Source organism: Watersipora subatra, chromosome 1 (assembly GCF_963576615.1).
Source record: "Watersipora subatra chromosome 1, tzWatSuba1.1, whole genome shotgun sequence".
NCBI lineage: Eukaryota > Metazoa > Bryozoa > Gymnolaemata > Cheilostomatida > Watersiporidae > Watersipora > Watersipora subatra.
In genome coordinates this window covers 51,686,938-51,705,915 of record NC_088708.1, presented here as the reverse complement: position 1 = coordinate 51,705,915, position 18,978 = coordinate 51,686,938, and the positions used below count along the sequence as shown (strand labels likewise).

The window sequence follows — 18,978 nt, the reverse complement described above, 5'->3', positions numbered from 1 at the left end:
TCACATGTCTTGCACATGCCCAGTTGCATTTAATCATGTATCATGATTAATATTAGACACTGGCCACAAAGCTATATTCTATCACAGCAATATTGCAATAACCCACTACTAATAACCCTATACTGTTAAGAAATATAAGATAAGATATTATGCAAAAATGTGCATAAATAGTTGCGGATTCTTGCATAAGACTATTGTACACAGAGAGGTGACCAGGTTCTGAGCCACTCCAGTTATAGGAAATAGTTCTGAAAAGCAATGGGTAACAAGCCAAAAAAGAGGAAAAAGTCATCTTCTGAAACTAATAAAGAAGGGCAGATAGACGAAATGGACAGCCAGACTTCTGAAGAAGAAACAAGTGAAGTATTAAAATCCAATCAGCTGCCATACATCTTGTCCAGGATCAAATCTCTTCACAAGAAAATAGATCATGCCGCAAGGACTAAAACTAGCTAGGACATTCTGGGTAAGCCTGAAAACCCACAGATAGTAATAAATTGTACTGCTGCCGGTTATGAGGTTTTCAAACGTAGTTTCGTGGTTCACCTTTCATCTAACTATAAAGTGGAGTCGATCAAGAAGAATATAGACCATTCTGGTCTAGTAGTGCACTCGAGTGTTTCAGCCTTATATACCGTAAAATTTTGACAACACTACGAGTAGAATACTTGTGAACAAGCTTACAAATCTTGACATCTTCTTTTCCCACTATGAACAGATATTAAAAACTGTCACAAAAGATCAAGAGAAGGCTCTTAATGTGCAAATAAAAACAAAGTGCATTGATGAGCTTTCAACGCTGTCTTCATCTAATTCTCCATCATATATTCAACCAGTACCTTTGTGTCTGTCTACAGTCAATCATGAAGCTTCAACAAGTGCTTCATACAATACTTCCGAAAAAGCTACAGTAACATGTAAAAGCTGCTCAAAATTGAGTACTACAGTAGAATTCTTAATCACCAGAGTTGCGGATTTGGAAACAAAAATTGACAAGTTACAATCAACATCTATTTCTACAGAAAACCTTAAGGATGAATTCATCAGGTATTCATCATGGTCATCAAATCAGTTTGATAACAAACTTTTAGCTATGCAAAAATCACTATTTGATAAGCTCAAGGAACAACAAAGTTCTTATGCTGAGACAACAAAGCGAAATCTTTATTTTCAAGATCAACCACTAAGGAAACATTCAGCTAATGGCTACAGTGTGTACAAACCCAGAAAGTAAATCGTGCAACAAACAAAATACGCCGTCAACTTCAAATCTTACCCTAAATGGTGTTGATCAGAGTATTCCAGCAACAGTTGTCAAGCAACCAGCTCAATCTAAACAACAGAAGACTGCTTTTGTTGGAAACAACAACATTGTGGTTTCAATTTGACCAAACTCTTCTCTCCATAAATCATTTAATCAAGACACGATACGGAAAGCTATAAACAGTCAGTACGGGCCAACCATCATTGAACTCGTTACTCGTTACAACTTCAAGTCAAACAATCCTAGAATTATGATTCAATTCTGATCCCGGGACATCGCTAAAGGAGTTACAGATTGCTGGAAATCTGATCTGTTTGACGGATCCTCCTGCATACTGTCCATTGATCCAGATTCTCTTAAAGAGAATGGAGTTATTGTTAAAGGTGTCCCACTCGATGCAGATGACAATAAAATACATCAAGATATCAAAGATACTGACTTTGATGCCTTCATAGAAAGATTGTTCAAAGATGGTAAAAAATTGAGGTCCTTGAAGATTAAATTCTCCTCTTCCCTATTCTACCAAAATGCCATCTCACATGGAATAAGTATACCATCAACTCTTTGTTTATGTCATGCTGAACCTCTTAAATGATGGATCTCTCTAAAGGATTTTCCATTGCCCATTTAAATATAAGAGGTTTATCTTCCAAAATGGAGGAAGTTAAGTATTTGATTTTTAAGTATAAATTTAAAGTTATTTGTTTTTCTGAGACATTTCTTGGAGCTAGACATGGTGATGATTACTTTAAAATTTCTGGTTACAATATGATAAGAAATGATAGGAACTATAATCAGGGCGGTGGCTTATTATGCTATATTCACAACTCCATTAATTTCAAGCGTTTGTAATTTGCTATTAACGAAATTGCTGCTGATAGTCTTTCCATTAAAATCATTCCAGTTATTTCGAGACCTTACATAGTGTCTTTTGTTTACAGACCTCCAAATTCTACAGTAGATTGGATAACAAAATTTTCAGACTTCGTGAAAGAGTGTTACAGCAACACTGAAGAAATTTTGATATTAGGTGATTTCAATATCAATTTGTTGAACACAAAAGAGAGTTCCAATTGGAAAAGGAAAATATGTAATCCGCTGCCTTTAAATCAGCTGATTGGCGAACCCACAAGAGTAACTGTAAACTCCTCGACATTAATTGATCATGTGTATACAAATTTTTCTTATCACGCCAAGTTTTCTGGAGTGGTTAAATTGTCTATGAGTGATCATAATTTGGTATTTATTGTGAGAAAAATTGGTGTTGCACATAAATCATTTCCTCGGAAAATCACTTATAGAGATTATTTCAGATTCGTTCCTGATAATATTTCAAATAAGTTTTCCTTCATCAGTTGGAATGATATTTTGATTAAAAAGAACACTAATGACATTATTAACTTATTTAATCAAAAGTTTTCTACGGCTGTCAATGAGTTAGCACCTCTTAAAACTAGAAACTTCAAGTCAGAATCTTTACCTATCTGGCTTGACAAAGAGGTACAGCAAAATATAAAGTTGAGAGAAAAACTGAAAAACTGCAAAGATTGGACTGCTTACAAAAAGCAGCGCAATTTTGTCACAAATCTCATTAAAAGAAAAAAACAAAATGTATCGACGAACTTGTTAAACAGTTAAAACCTGGTGATATGCGTAAGCTTTGGCAAGCTTTGAATGTGAAAAATAAGAAACCTCAAAGCTGTGACACCTGTTTGTCAGCTTCAGAACTTAACTCACATTTTGTGTCTATTGCAAGTAAACTTTCAAATTCAATTTTACAGTCATCCAATCCTTATTTGTCTTGTCAAAACACTGAGTTGAAGACCACATTTAATGAGTTTCCAAAATTTACTCCTCATGATATTGTAAAATATATCAGTAACATTCCTAATTCCAAAGCCTCAGGCATAGACAATATTTCTGTAAAAATGATAAAAGCAACTCTTCCATTCATTGTACCTATTATCACTGATATGTTTAACAGAATATTGATTGATGGCTATTTTCCTTCAGCATGGAGACATGCACGAGTTACTCCATTGTTTAAAGGAGGAGATAATAGCAACCCGTCAAATTTTCACCCTATTTCAGTACTCTCGACTTTATCTAAAGTTTTTGAAAAGCACTTAAATATTCACATCTACTCTCATTTGTCCAAAAATAATATTTTACATCCTTATCAGTGTGGTTTCAGAAAAAAGTCATTCATGCACTGATGCTGTTCATAAACTAATCTCAGATTGTTTGGATTTGAAAACCAGAGGTGAGAAGATTTGCTTGATGTTTTTGGATTTCAGCAAAGCTTTCGACTGTGTCAATCACAAAATATTATATCATAAACTAGAACTTGCTGGTTTTAAAAATAAATCGTTGCGAATACTTCAATCCTATTTTCACAAAAGGCGCCAAAAGGTCGTCATGAATGACAAGGAATCATTGACACTAGATATTGATGTTGGTGTTCCACAGGGGTCACTTATTGCGCCAGTATTATTTTTAATATACTGTATATAAATGATCTTCTTAGACTTATTCCAAAAGGCTTTGCCTACGCCGATGATACTGTTTTTGTCAGTTATCACAAAGATGTGCAACTTCTTGAGACGAGCTGCAATCTAATCATGCAAATTATCAGCAACTGGTGTACAGCAAATCATATGACAATCAATTTACAAAAATCACACTTTCTTCTTTATAATACTGATGACAACCTTCGAAACAGCTTTACTTTTAAGTTTAACAGTCAATCCATCACTTGTAGACATGAAACAAAATTGTTAGGATTTGTTTGGACAGATCTACTCTCATGGAATAATCATGTCGACACTATTTGTAGTAAGGTCACGAAGTCGTTGACTCTGCTCCAGCTTTGCAGGCCATACATGAACTCAAAATCTGCTATTGCATTTTATTATCAGTTTATATTTTGCCATATTATTTATGGTATCCACATTTATTATAATCTAGCTCCAAGATATGTCACTAAGGGTTTATTTTTGTTGCAAAAAAGAGCCTTTCGACTCATTGCAAATCTACATCATATTCCTGCATATATTATCCCAATGAATGATCTTTCCAAATTTCTGCGTCTTCTTACTCTGCCTATGCTAAATATTTATTTTACTTCAATTCAATGTTTCAAGATTTTTCATGTTTTGTGTCCTCGTTTTTTACATGACAATTACAGGTTCTCAACTCATTTCAACTTACGTGATATGAACAAATTGCATACAATCACTAACAATCATTTTGAAAATGTCATTGCCAGCTGCTTTAACAATCTTCTACCTAATATCCGTTCTCTTAGCAGAGAAAGGCATTTTAAACACTATTTGTCAGACTATTTATTCAATTTTAATGGCTAACTGTTGCTTTTTTCCCTTTTTTTTGTTTTACTATTGTTGTATGGCCTAATTTGAAAAAAAATTCTATTTGTGAAATGAAATTATTGCCAATAAAGTACTATACTCGTCCCTGTATTGTTGGCTAATAGAAATAACTGCTTGGATGCGCTATAACAACAATGGCGTGCTATCCTTGGGTCAATAATTGCTCATTGTGCCATCGGTTAGTATATTTGCATTTGCATTAGCAATTCAAATACATAACGCCGTAAAAAGATTTAAGGAGGCCAGTAGTAGGGCCAGTTTACAACTTGGGATTGAAAAACGAATGACCATTCAATTGTAATATTAAACACAAATAACACAGAACAAACTTTGCACCATAAAAATGAATAGCATAAACACTTCTATTAAAAACATTGTACAAAATTCATGAAATGATTCTATAGTGATATGAAAATGAAAATGCTTTTAATGTCAAAGCTACATGATGTGATGATAACGATAAAAGTAGATAAACACTGTAAATAGGTCAAATAATTGTATCTGATATATCTGTTCCGATCTGAGAAAAAAATGAATAAGGTAAAATTCAGTGTTACACAGTTAATATAACTTGATTGAGAAAACGTTGTATCTGAAATTGGATCAATAAATCGACTGTAGTTAATAAGCATTAATAATATATCTATTTGCATCGATTAAACTGTAATTGGTAACTGTGAGGAACTGAATCTACGCTATTGCACTTTCTCCCATTTTGGCTATCCACCTGCAAGAAAGGAAAGAATATGCACAAACAGAAGCCTAAACAAGCCTATGAAATGAACTTAGGCTCCCCAATGACATGAGTGAAAGATGCGCCGAGCCACATCCACTTTTGGTTTGTTATTATATCTTCTTCATAAAATTCGAAATAGTGAATTTCTAAGCCAGGAAGGCGTACTTCTATAATGAACGCCTCAATCTTTTAATACTCTCTAAATACTATAAGAATACTATTTAATAATATTAATAATAGTATTCTTATAGTATTTAGAGAGTAGTAAAAGATAAAGATGCTTCATCATTAAGGCTTTCAGGTGGTCGCGCAATGGTGATATTTGTGTTTTAGTACCGAATGCCTAACCAGGACCAGAAAAAGGAAAATTCTGGACATGGAATCAAAGTCGAGACCTCCTCACAATAGTAATGACACACCTATGACGTTGGCTCAAAGGTTGACTCTTTGTCTATAGTAGCTAACAACAGAAAGAATTTGGAGTAGAAGCAATGCTATCTCACTGATAAGCCATAACCACTACCAATACGGTTTGCTCCATACAGCTGTGCAACAATATATCACACCAAAAGCTTCCATGTATCACTGCTATTAACAGCTAGGTAGAAATCACGCTTTTAAACGATGAAAATGCAAGCAACAGATAAGAAACCAAATCTGCAAATACAGTAGTAGACAACAATGATACACTAATAAATACAGTAGAAGACAACAATGATACACTAATAAATACAGTAGTAGACAACAATGATACACTAATAAATACAGTAGTAGACAACAATGATACACTAATAAATACAGTAGAAGACAACAATGATACACTAATAAATACAGTAGTAGACAACAATGATACACTAATAAATACAGTAGTAGACAACAATGATACACTAATAAATACAGTAGTAGACAACAATGATACACTAATAAATACAGTAGTAGACAACAATGATACACCAATAAATACAGTAGTAGACAACAATGATACATTAATAAATACAGTAGAAGACAACAATGATACACTAATAAATACAGTAGTAGACAACAATGATACACTAATAAATACAGTAGTAGACAACAATGATACACTAATAAATACAGTACAAGACCCAAGAAATCCAAGAAAGTTTTTAGGCAGCCATTAAATACAAACAACACGAGGGGGGAAAAACAGCCATTAAATACAAACAACACGAGGGGAAAGGCAGCCATTAGATACAAACAACATGAGGGGAAAGGCAGCCATTAAATACAAACAACACGAGGGGGAAAAGGCAGCCATTAAATACAAACAACACGAGGAGGGAAAGGCAGCCATTAAATACAAACAACACGAGAGGAAAGGCAGCCATTAAATACAAACAACACGAGGGGGAAAGGCAGCCATTAGATACATACAACACAAGGGGAAAGGCAGCCATTAAATACAAACAACACGAGGGGGAAAAGGCAGCCATTAGATACAGACAACACGAGGGGGGAAAGGCAGCCATTAGATACAAACAACACCAGGGGGGAAAGGCAACCATTAAATACAAACAACACGAGGGGGAAAGGCAGCCATTAAATACAAACTTCACGAGGGGGAAAGGCAGCCATTAAATACAAACAACACCAGGGGGAAAGGCAGCCATTAAATACAAACAACACGAGGGGAAAGGCAGCCATTAAATACAAACAACACGAGGAGGGAAAGGTAGCCATTAAATACAAACAACACGAGCGTGAAAGGCAGCCATTAAATACAAACAACACGAGGGGAAAGGCAGCCATTAGATACAAACAACACGAGGGGGAAAGGCAGCCATTAAATACAAACAACACGAGGGGGAAAAGCAGCCATTAAATACAAACAACATGAGAGGGGAAAAGGCAGCCATTAGATACAAACAACACCAGGGGGGAAAGGCAGCCATTAAATACAAACAACACGAGGGGGAAAAGCAGCCATTAAATACAAACAACACGAGGGGGGAAAGGCAGCCATTAAATACAAACAACACGAGGGGGAAAAGCAGCCATTAAATACAAACAACATGAGAGGGGAAAAGGCAGCCATTAGATACAAACAACACCAGGGGGGAAAGGCAGCCATTAGATACAAACAACACGAGGGGGGAAAGGCAGCCATTAAATACAAACAACACGAGGGGGAAAAGCAGCCATTAAATACAAACAACACGAGAGGGGAAAAGGCAGCCATTAGATACAAACAACACCCGGGGGCAAAGGCAGCCATTAGATACAAACAACACGAGGGGGGAAAGGCAACCATTAGATACAAACAACACGAGGGGGGAAAGGCAGCCATTAGATACAAACAACACGAGGGGAAAGGCAGCCATTAAATACAAACAACACGAGGGGGAAAGGCAGCCATTAGATACATACAACACGAGGGGAAAGGCAGCCATTAAATACAAACAACATGAGGGGGAAAAGGCAGCCATTAGATACAGACAACACGAGGGGGGAAAGGCAGCCATTAGATACAAACAACACGAGGGGGGAAAGGCAGCCATTAAATACAAACAACACGAGGGGGAAAAGCAGCCATTAAATACAAACAACACGAGAGGGGAAAAGGCAGCCATTAGATACAAACAACACGAGGGGGGAAAGGCAGCCATTAAATACAAACAACACGAGCGTGAAAGGCAGCCATTAAATACAAACAACACGAGGGGGAAAAGCAGCCATTAAATACAAACAACACAAGAGGGGAAAAGGCAGCCATTAGATACAAACAACACGAGGGGGGAAAGGCAGCCATTAAATACAAACAACACGAGCGTGAAAGGCAGCCATTAAATACAAACAACACGAGGGGGAAAAGCAGCCATTAAATACAAACAACACAAGAGGGGAAAAGGCAGCCATTAGATACAAACAACACGAGGGGGGAAAGGCAGCCATTAAATACAAACAACACGAGGGGGAAAAGCAGCCATTAAATACAAACAACACAAGAGGGGAAAAGGCAGCCATTAGATACAAACAACACCAGGGGGGAAAGGCAGCCATTAGATACAAACAACACGAGGGGGGAAAGGTAACCATTAGATACAAACAACACGAGGGGGAAAAGCAGCCATTAAATACAAACAACACAAGAGGGGAAAAGGCAGCCATTAGATACAAACAACACCAGGGGGGAAAGGCAGCCATTAGATACAAACAACACGAGGGGGGAAAGGTAACCATTAGATACAAACAACACGAGGGGGGAAAGGCAGCCATTAGATACAAACAACACGAGGGGAAAGGCAGCCATTAAATACAAACAACACGAGGAGGGAAAGGCAGCCATTAGATACAAACAACGCGAGGAGGGAAAGGCAGCCATTAGATACAAACAACACGAGGAGGGAAAGGCAGCCATTAAATACAAAAATCCTACTTAAACATTGCCTAGAGAAATATTTATGATACTACAAGAGGCTCCTATGAAAATCTCAGATGGCCCGTTCCATGCCGGAACCTCCTCTAGCGGGATTGCAGATGATTACATGTGAAGAACAACGACACACAAATAAGGAAAAGCTTGAGGATTCGACCGTAACTATTTATCTATTTCATAATTACAGAAATAGTCATGTTTCACAGACTATTTCTGCGATAGTCAATTAAACATGACTATGAAAACTTTCTGAGTCAAATGAACCGGCTGTGGGATGAAAAGTGAGAGCGAACATAAAATATAATCAACCCATAATGAAGCTCATTAGCAGACATTTTTTCGAGTTTGTTTAAATAGAGCACTTAACTACTACAACAAGGTTGGCATTCCTTCGACGGCTTAAGACTGCTTCACACTACATGACCGTATGTCGGTATTAATCGCTTAATACTTTGGTGATCGTCTGTGATAACAACGTTCACACTATCACAAACTCATCAGCAAAATGTCCGCGTCATAGCGTTCTCACTATACAATTTGGTCGCAGAGATGACAAAATACTAGTCCCGTAAAAACTGCCAAAAGAAAATATAGATCAAGCAATCGACAACAGCCAATCACCACGGCTGATGTGGTATACATCGCAAAGGCTGTCGTCGATGCTCGGTGAGCAGTAAACTATCGGTTAAGTATGACAGCTGCAATATTTCCCAACATATCTGTGTTGCCTCGACGATGCTTTTGGTTTACAGCGCATATAGTTGACAAAGAATCGGTGATGGGACGACTCCGACATGCTGTGATACAGCGTGAGCCAGCTTTATTGTAGTTGATAAGCCCTGCATAAACGTACTTTTCTGCAGATGCAGCAGTGTCTGTTTTGAAGACCATCGGTTCAACAAGCTTGCAGTCTGGTTTGGTAAGTTGAAAGACAATACCTTCATTAGAAGATGAAATTTTTTCCACTTTGTAGCCTAGCAACACCTTGGTTTCTAACAACAAAGCAAAAAGTCAAAATGCTACTCTTGACCAATCACTATCTATTTAACAGATGCTACTCTCGACCAATCACTATCTATGTAACAGATGCTACTCTCGACCAATCACTATCTATGTAACAGATGCTACTCTCGACCAATCACTATTTATGTAACAGATGCTACTATTGACCAATCACTATCTATGTAACAGATGCTACTCTCGACCAATCATTATCTATGTAACAGATGCTACTAAACTTTCGAAATGTACAGCTACTTGGTGAAAAACACACACTAATGATTTTATTAAAGTAAACTTTTCAACACATCTTAAAACCGAAAGGTGTCAATTTTAAATTCTCTGCAAATTTCTTCTTTATGTAAACATTAAATAACACAAAATGTTTTGAGTAGCCTAGCAACACATCTTGACTAGCGCTCGGATGCATGAATAGCCTACGGTGGTGATCGTTTATCAACATATCAGTTATTGTAGATGCTCCTTCAAAGATGTTTTTTTTAGACATAAATGAACTATTTCCATGATGAACTTAACTAAATGTGATTTAGGAGTTAAAACTCTTTGGTCAGCTAGGGATCCAGCCACAATCAGCCAGGGATCCAGCGAAGATTGACCAAATCAGCGAGCAATACACATACATAGGAAAAGCAGCTTAATTTTATCTATCAGGAATTCATACATCTATGAAAAATATTGAACAGCAGTTATGTCTTTTATGATAATCAGGGCATCAGAAAGGTGCAGATGGGTGGGTTGTGAAACTACGATTGCCACGCTGACAGACTAAACCCATTCAAGACCATTTTTAAAAGCAAAGGTTGGCATTTCATTCATACATCCAGCTAATTGTAAACACTTAGAAATATTTCAATCTTAATGTTAATTTATTAAACATTCCAATCTAACTAAATACATAATAATAAACAATAGTTGAAGTTTCATGAATTCTGTCAGTTTTTTAGCTTGTCATTGTTTGAACATAGCCCTAAGTTCTCGCCAAAGAACTCTATGGCTGCTCATAATAATACAGTTATTTTTATAAAATATAAATCTATGCATTGATAAGCTTAGCTAAAGATGGCTGAAGAGTTAAAACTATTTAGTCAGCTAGGAATCTAGCTACAATTGTTTAGACCAGCAAGCGATAGTCAGCCGGTACACATACCTATGGCAGCAGTGTCCTCGCAGGCATTAAACCTATAGAGCACTTTGTTTTGCAGAACAAACCAATATCTCTCCCATCTTTTTTTAATATGAAAACTCAGGTAGCCGTTGCACTCCCCGGGGTCAGTTGCTGCCACCTGTACACAAGGTTGTAGTCATTAGCGACTTGAGCAGCATGAAACAAAGCAGCAATTGTTACCGGTACTTAATAATTTAAAAGAGGTGAAATAAATAATTCAGTAAGAGACGTGAACAAGTTATACCGTACTTTTCGGACTATAAACTGCACCCCTATATAAGCCGCATCTGCTTTATTTTCCAAAAACGATAATAAAATACATAGGCCGCACCTTTGTATAGGTCGCATAACTCAGGACGGTGCTTTTTAACATGGCAGCAACTTTCCTATTTAAAACGGAAGAGCACCGTTAGGCATTGTTTCATATTTTCTTTCACCACTAGAGGCGCACTAACCGGAGATTCTGGTTAATGCGTCCTAGCGGGGGAAAAAAGCCACAGAATAGTCGCACCCTTATATAAGCCACATGGCTCAAATCGTCAGAAAAAAGTAGAGGCTAATAGTCCGAAAAGTACGGTATTATGAATTGGTGATATAAATAAATTAATTGTACAGTGACTAATTATTTATATATATACACATGTATATATACATTTATACATATACTTTCCATCATATCATTTAGACATATATACATATATACGTACATATATATGAATATATATATATGAATATATATATATATATACACACACACATAAATATATATATATATACAATCAAACATGGCTAACTCGCCCTCGGATAGCTCGAACACATGGTTAACACGAACGGTTTCGTTTGGTCCGTTCCCACGCAATGATAAATTGCTTCAGATAACTCGACCTCAACTTCGTTAACTCGAACAGTTTTTTGCCCAACGGCTACCGAGACGGTTGTTATCGCTTTAGAATACATGTATCACTTTATTCTAAACTATAGAGATAAACTCCAACTTTTAGTAGTTTGTAGGCGTAGTTATTACCGTCACCGGCAAAAATTTTCCGTCAACGACTTTTCTAAAGCTTTGGTGAAATTTGATTTTTACCCAACATCCGCTTAGCGATGGTCCTACGAAGGCTAGGAAAAGCGAGGTGACCTTCGCATAAACTTCAAGAAAAATCGGCAAAATTGATCGTGGTTAAAATGGGGTTAAAATGCTAAAAAATAGATGTCTTTTCTTCGGAGCATTTCAACAGCGATCAAGTTTTGCCAATTTTAATCTGAAAACGTCCTGGCAGTCACATCGCATAAAACAACAAACAAATCTCAAGTGGTAAAAAAATCTCGGTACTTTCTTATGCAATTTTGTTAAACTTTACATTAGAAGCATTTAATTTGAAACAAGCCATTTATACTTTTGATTTATATTATAGTTTGTATATGTAAAGGTATCTACTGATAAATACATGCACTTGTAACAGTGCTTTGATAATTTGAACGCTCTGATAACTCGAACACTTTCACTCGGTCCTGTGAAGTTTGAGTTATACATGTTTGACTGTACACTTATATAGAAAGTTATATGTACATTTATATAGAAAATTATATATACATGTATATAGAAAGTTATATGTACATGTATATAGCAAGTTATATGTACTTGCATATAGAAAGTTATATATACAGTCAAACATGGATAACTCGCCCTCGGATAGCTGGACATATCCGAGGACACTGTATAGATAGACTGTATATACAGTCAAACATGGATAACTCGAACTTCACGGGACCGAGCAAAAGTGTTCGAATTATCAGAGCGTTCAAGTTATCAGAGCACTGTCACAAGTCCATGTATTTACTTATTTATTAGTAGATACATGTACATATGCAAACTATAATATAAATCAAAAGCACAAATGACTTGTTTCAAATTAAATGCTTCTAATGTAAAGTTTAAAACGTTTTTATCAAAAAGTATGGAGATTTTTCTATCACTTGAGATTGGTTTGTTGTTTGAGGTGATGTTATTGCCAGGACGTTTTTAGATTGACATTGGCAAAACTTGATCGTTGTTGAAATGCTCAAAAGAAAAGACATCTTTTTCTTTTGAGCGTTTTACCCACGATCAATTTTGCCGATTTTTCTTTGAAGTTTATGCAAAGATTACCTTACTTTACCTGGGATTCGTTAAGAGCAACACTCCGAGGCAGTTCAATTAGAAGTTTTACGAGGTTTTACGGTACATTGTATATCACTCACGCTTTTTGAATGGATACTTATTGAATGTACTCCCATATTCTGTGTTTAGGTCAAACGATGAATAGTTTTTTTTAGCTACGACAACGTATACGTTTAATTACAACAATTTTTAAGACGTTTTAAACATTCAACATTCCGACGTTGATTCAACACGGAATCAACGTCGGAAAACTATTCGTCACAGGCTAGCCGGGTCACGCACTCAAAAATTTTCGCCACGCACATACAAAACAACACGCTGTTTTTGTTTTGTATGTGCGTGGCAAAAATCCTTGCGCGCGTGACCCGGCAAGCCCGTGCTATTCATCGTATAGCAGTATAAATCAAATTTCACCAAACCTTTAGAAAAGTTGTTGACAAAAATACTTTGCCGATGGTGGTAATAACAACGCTTATGAATTACGAAAAGATGAGGTTTACCTCTATGGCTTTGAATAAAGTGATTTTCTAAAGCGATAACAACCGTTTCGGTAGCCGTTGGGCAAAAAAACAGTTCGAATTAACAGTGTTGAGTTCGAGTTATCTATAGCAATTTATCATTATGTGGGAACGGACCAAAGAAACCATTCGAATTAACCATGTGTTCGAGCTATCCGTGGACAAGTTATCCATGTTTGGCTGTATATAGCCTATACATGTATATACAGTTAAACGTGAATAACTCGAACTTCACGAGACCGAGTGAAAGTGTTCGAGTTATCAGAGCGTTCAAGTTATCAGAGCACTGTCATAAGTCCATGTATTTATTAGTAGATACATGTACATATACAAACTATAATATAAATCAAAAGCATGAATGGCTTGTTTCAAATTAAATGTTTCTAATGTAAAGATTAAAAAATTTTTATCAGAAAGAATAGAGATTTTTCTATCACTTGAGATTTGTTTGTTGTTTTATGTGATGTGACTGCCAGGCAGTGATGTAGTGCTACCCTAACTCTCCCTAACTAAGTTATGGTTAGAAAATTTGTGTGTTTTTTTAAGTATAACTATAGTTAGGGTTAAACAATTTTAGACTTTGCCAATTCTCAAGGTATATTATAGCTCATTTCATTGATTCAAGTACACTAATGTCATTATAGTCGACATTCAATGGCCATTCAATATAAAAGCAGCATACAGTACAATACAGTGATGTAATGGTCATGTAACATGACAAGATTGTGATCCTAATTAGTCGTCTACAACAAAGGCTAAGATCAGATTACAGCAAACCAATGGCAGTCAGCATTTGTACTCAAGGACAAAGGTCAAAGGCATTGATTTTTTTATATTCCCAACTTATTTATTACTACAGATGTGCTCATTTTTCATATCATATACATAATTTTAAAGCCTTGTAGGCTTTGGGGTCCGGGCACCGGACCCCACTGGGGGCTTACAGCGCCCCCCAGGCCTCCAGCTGCTGTTCCAATCGCCATGTAGTGGCGGTGGAGTCGCGTTGCAACTTTTGGTCGCCTACATCCACTTATCTCAACTTTACAGCTATGGTTAAAAAAAGGTTAGCACTACATCACTGCTGCCAGTATGTTTTCAGATTAAAATTGGCAAAACTTGATAGCTGTTGAAATGCTCAGAAGAAAAGACATCTTTTTTTTTTAGCGTTTTAAGCAAGATCAATTTTGCCGATTTTTCTTGAAGCTTATGCCACAGTTACCTCGCTTTTTTCTTTCGCCTTCGAAAGACCATCGCTAAGCGGATGTTTGATAAAATTTGATTTTTTGCAAACCTTTAGAAAATTCGTTAACGAAAATATTTTGCCGATGATGGTTATAACAACGCTTAAGAACTACTAAAAGTTGATGTTCATTGCTATGGCTTGGAATAAAGCGATATTCTAAAGTGATAACAACCGTCTCGGTAGCCGTTGAGCAAAAATCTGTTTGAGTTAATGATGTTAAGGTCGAGTTATCTAGAGCAACTTATCATTGCGTGGGAATGGACCAAACAAATCCGTTCGAGATAACAACCAGTTATATATCAACCACCAATGTGGTTGATATATAAATACTAACTGAATGCCCGGTGTTGCAAGGGTATTAAAAACAGCTTATAAACTATGGCAGGTAATGTAGTTGCCTGCCACTTGCCATTAGCCTGGCACAATGCCGATGACTAATTTGAGTAAGCTGCTATAGGTATTGCTAAACTTACTAATAAGAGCTGTGATAGCAAGCTTTAGCGACGTTGCGTAACGCAGGATGCTACGCGGATTTTAACCAACATAATGGCTCATATCAACTAATGAATTCATTGCATCTCATGTAGCTTATTTGAGTAGGTTATCGCCTAGTGAATGGGAGGTTCCAAGATCAAAGCCAGTTGAATCAAACTTTTCATTATATAAGATTTTAATAGCTATTGCTGGACACACCGAACGACGGACTTTGAGAGTTATAGATATATGAACCAATTTGGACAGCTTAGCAGCATACCAAGGACTAAAATAGGAGAGTATCTGCTAGGGCATGCTTATTATACACTATCAACAACAAAATATTCTTGGCACTTCAACAGTTAACACTAAAAGATCTTTGGCAAAAGCATGTCACATTTGACAAATAAATATATTACCTCTTTAAGGACACCTGGAAGCTTAGATTGGGCGTTTGTATAGACCTTGCTTGTCTGGTAAAAACGGCAAAAGATGTCTTCAGACAAAGAGTCAGCTTCTGTAATAGTTAAATAAATAAATTGTGAGGCCTGTGTGATGAGTTGACATCACAAGCCACTGATAGAAACCAATCATCATACAAATTACAAATACGATCAACAGACAAATATTTTATACTGTGTTGTCCAAACAAACGAAAATTTATAGAAAGCAAGAAGCGAATTCAAATTATGAGATTTTCTGATTATGAACTTGCCACTTATAGAACTTTAACAAAATTTTATCCCAACTATTAGTATGCATACAAACTAAAACAATTCGTACAGTTCACGAACTCAGATAATGATCTTTGTCTGAGGCTTTTCTGGAACACCCCAAGTCTGCAAGTCTGCAAGTCTTGCATGCTTAAAGGTTGACTTACAACAAAATTCACATTACAGTTATTTAGCATCAAAAGATTCACCATGTCTTACTCTGTTGTGTTGTAGGTGCAAAATATGTGGAAATAAGAGCTCAAAAACGAAAAGCCGCCGTAGATTGGAATCTGTTTATTTCCACAATGAAAATGATTGACAATAATAATATATTACATTAACTTTTACGAAGTCAAGTTTTTAAACCATGGAAAAAAGGTTTCACATGGTCACCTTGAAAATGCATGAATAGTCTCAACATGATAGATCTAGAAACCAGTGGTGTCATCTTGGCAATGTCTGTAAATTTTCTATAATCTTAGATCGAGATCTACCTGACCCCAACCTAATATTAGGGTAGATCTTACGCTAACCAACTACGACTTTACAAACTATAACTTCAAACTTTGCCTTGGTATTGAAACCAGTTACTAAACCTGAACAGTACCAGAAATATTAGTTATTAAGATACCTGAACGGAGTGCCTTATAACATGATCTACAACACCTCTCAGCCTTATACTCGAGATACTTGAGAGGAGCCCTGTAGACTGAGCACACTCCGCACACCACCTGTCAAGTCAAAACATTGACTAAAATTAACTAATATAAATCAAAATATGTCGAGAGAAAACGATTCATAAGAACCAGCCAACCTGCTGAAGGTGTTACTGAGTTATAGCGAGGTGAAAAAATCTGTCAACACCATGTTATGTATATAGGTGCAGAAAATATCTACTCTCTCAGCAAGGTGGCTGTAACTATCAAATTAAAAGACACATGTTTCAAATGGTCTTGCTAGCTAGAAGCTGGCGACTGTATAAAAAAACTCGGCTGCACAACACTGTCAATAGTGACGAAGATGTTCATCAGTAAATACAGTAGCCACACCTATGGCGTAAAACTATTATAACGGAAATCCCACATAACATTGAAAAATTATGTAGTTTTTGTTTCGCATTACATAAGAATATAAGAAATTCCATATCAAGTAAAGCGTGAAGTCGGTGCAAGTTTTCAAATTCGATTTGAATGGTATAGTTTTCTCCCTTGCCGCACGTGGGAGAAAAAACGACATATAATGGTATCTACTATTATATATACCATTAGCCTAGTGAACTGGTGCGCAATGAAAGAGAGAGAGATCACCGATAAAGCACAGTGAATAAGTAGCTGCACAATTGTTCAGAAGTACTCGGAGGCAGTCAATTGGTGCAGGCATTAGTGCGTCGATACACCAAGCTGAAGGTCACGAGTCGGAGTCTTATTAAAGGCAATCTTTTATCCTAACCTCTAACACTGGTGACCGATTGACGGACATACATATTGACGGATGGACAGACAAACACAGTTCCTATTATAGTACAAACATGCTTCTGCTTTAGTTTATTTTAGACATATACAATATTGTTATTATTTTTTCCTCGGCAGCAGAGACTTTCTGTAGAAAAGTGAAAATTGATTTTAATTGACATTGAAGGTGATACCTCCCCTTAACTTGGTGTAAAATTTCGACAATCGTTGACCTGAAACTGAGTGAAAGCAATAAGGAAATGAGGAAAGTTGCCAAAACAAACCCATCATAAAACTGTTACTGTACAGTCATTAAATTGAAAAGTCAAGTCTAGTTTTTTCCTCGGTGAAGGGACAAAGGAGTGAGTTTAAGAAGATCTTAGAATAGATCAGGGAAGTGACATGCATTCTATTGTTAACGTAACGAAAAATACCTATAGCGTAAAGGTTTCCAGCGGATTATTTACGTTGTATGAGCGTCTACTGTACGGTGACATATGCTAGATGCTTTAACACAGTAATTAGCTACAGGCAGTCACCCAATGAAGATAACACCATCAGAAAAAGAAATATGAGTTGGAAGACTGAGAGGTGAATAAATGAAATGTACATACAAAGCCACAAGCTCTACAGTGATGCCTTCTGTTGGTGATGCTGAAGGAGGCGCTGCAGACCATACACATGGTAACTTTTTTGTCTGCCACCCAAACAGGAGCCAGCTCGCCGAGCTTGCATTGCTTGCTGTCAGTACTCGCCACGAGACCCTTGTTATAAGTACCTGTTAGAAACAAAACAACGAGCACGTTTCAAATGCTGAGACACCCGAAAGCCAAATACAAAACAAAAAAGAGCATGGCTATTGTTGTGATGAGGTCTCTTTGACAAATATGCAATGTGAAAAACTGCGGTAAATAAAATAATCTCATCAGAAGTAACTTTTAAATACTTGAAACTGTTGTTTCACGAGCATATTGAGAGCTGAGTTTAAGTAAGTGTTTGAAGAGACACAGATGCTCATATGACAACAGTCAACTCACAAATTATTGAGTCATTAGACTAGATTTCAAAATCTCCCTATAAAACTTTCTTAAACCAGTAAAAAATGTTCAATAAATCACTTGATAGTGCTTTATTCCTTTCATATCTGGCAATGAGAAGACGACTACAAAAATATCTCTTGCAGCATCTGAATAAATAAAATACAACACCATTACTTATTTTAACACTAAAACAAAGGCTCTTTAGGTTTAACTTTACGAATTTTAGCAATATAAAAAAATGAATAAAAATGAAAATTTTATCATCCCCTGTTCTACATTGTTATTACATCAAACCAAAGTTCTTTTAAGCTTACTATTGCTAGAAGGAGACAATTGCTAGCGATGTCAATAAGAACTATAAGCGTCCCTATTCGGTCGGTCTCTTTGCTACTATAGACGTCACAGTT

General features: G+C 36.5%; 1 protein-coding gene and 1 pseudogene across 1 annotated transcript in view; one reads left to right on the top strand and one right to left on the bottom strand.

Moving 5' to 3' along the window:
* The first annotated feature begins 258 nt into the window (after positions 1 to 258).
* Positions 259 to 7,946, top strand: LOC137388654 (tachykinins-like; annotated as a pseudogene).
* Positions 7,947 to 9,464: 1,518 nt separating this feature from the next.
* Positions 9,465 to 18,978, bottom strand: part of LOC137388643 (FYVE, RhoGEF and PH domain-containing protein 6-like) — a 63,096-nt gene continuing 53,582 nt past the window's right edge. The window contains exons 16-20 of the mRNA XM_068075118.1: positions 18,146 to 18,309; positions 16,712 to 16,811; positions 15,787 to 15,884; positions 10,954 to 11,089; positions 9,465 to 9,778 (exon numbers count right to left, since the gene is read on the bottom strand). Of these exons, the coding sequence (XP_067931219.1) occupies positions 9,465 to 9,778; positions 10,954 to 11,089; positions 15,787 to 15,884; positions 16,712 to 16,811; positions 18,146 to 18,309 (812 nt within the window). The remainder of the gene's footprint in view (positions 9,779 to 10,953; positions 11,090 to 15,786; positions 15,885 to 16,711; positions 16,812 to 18,145; positions 18,310 to 18,978) is intronic.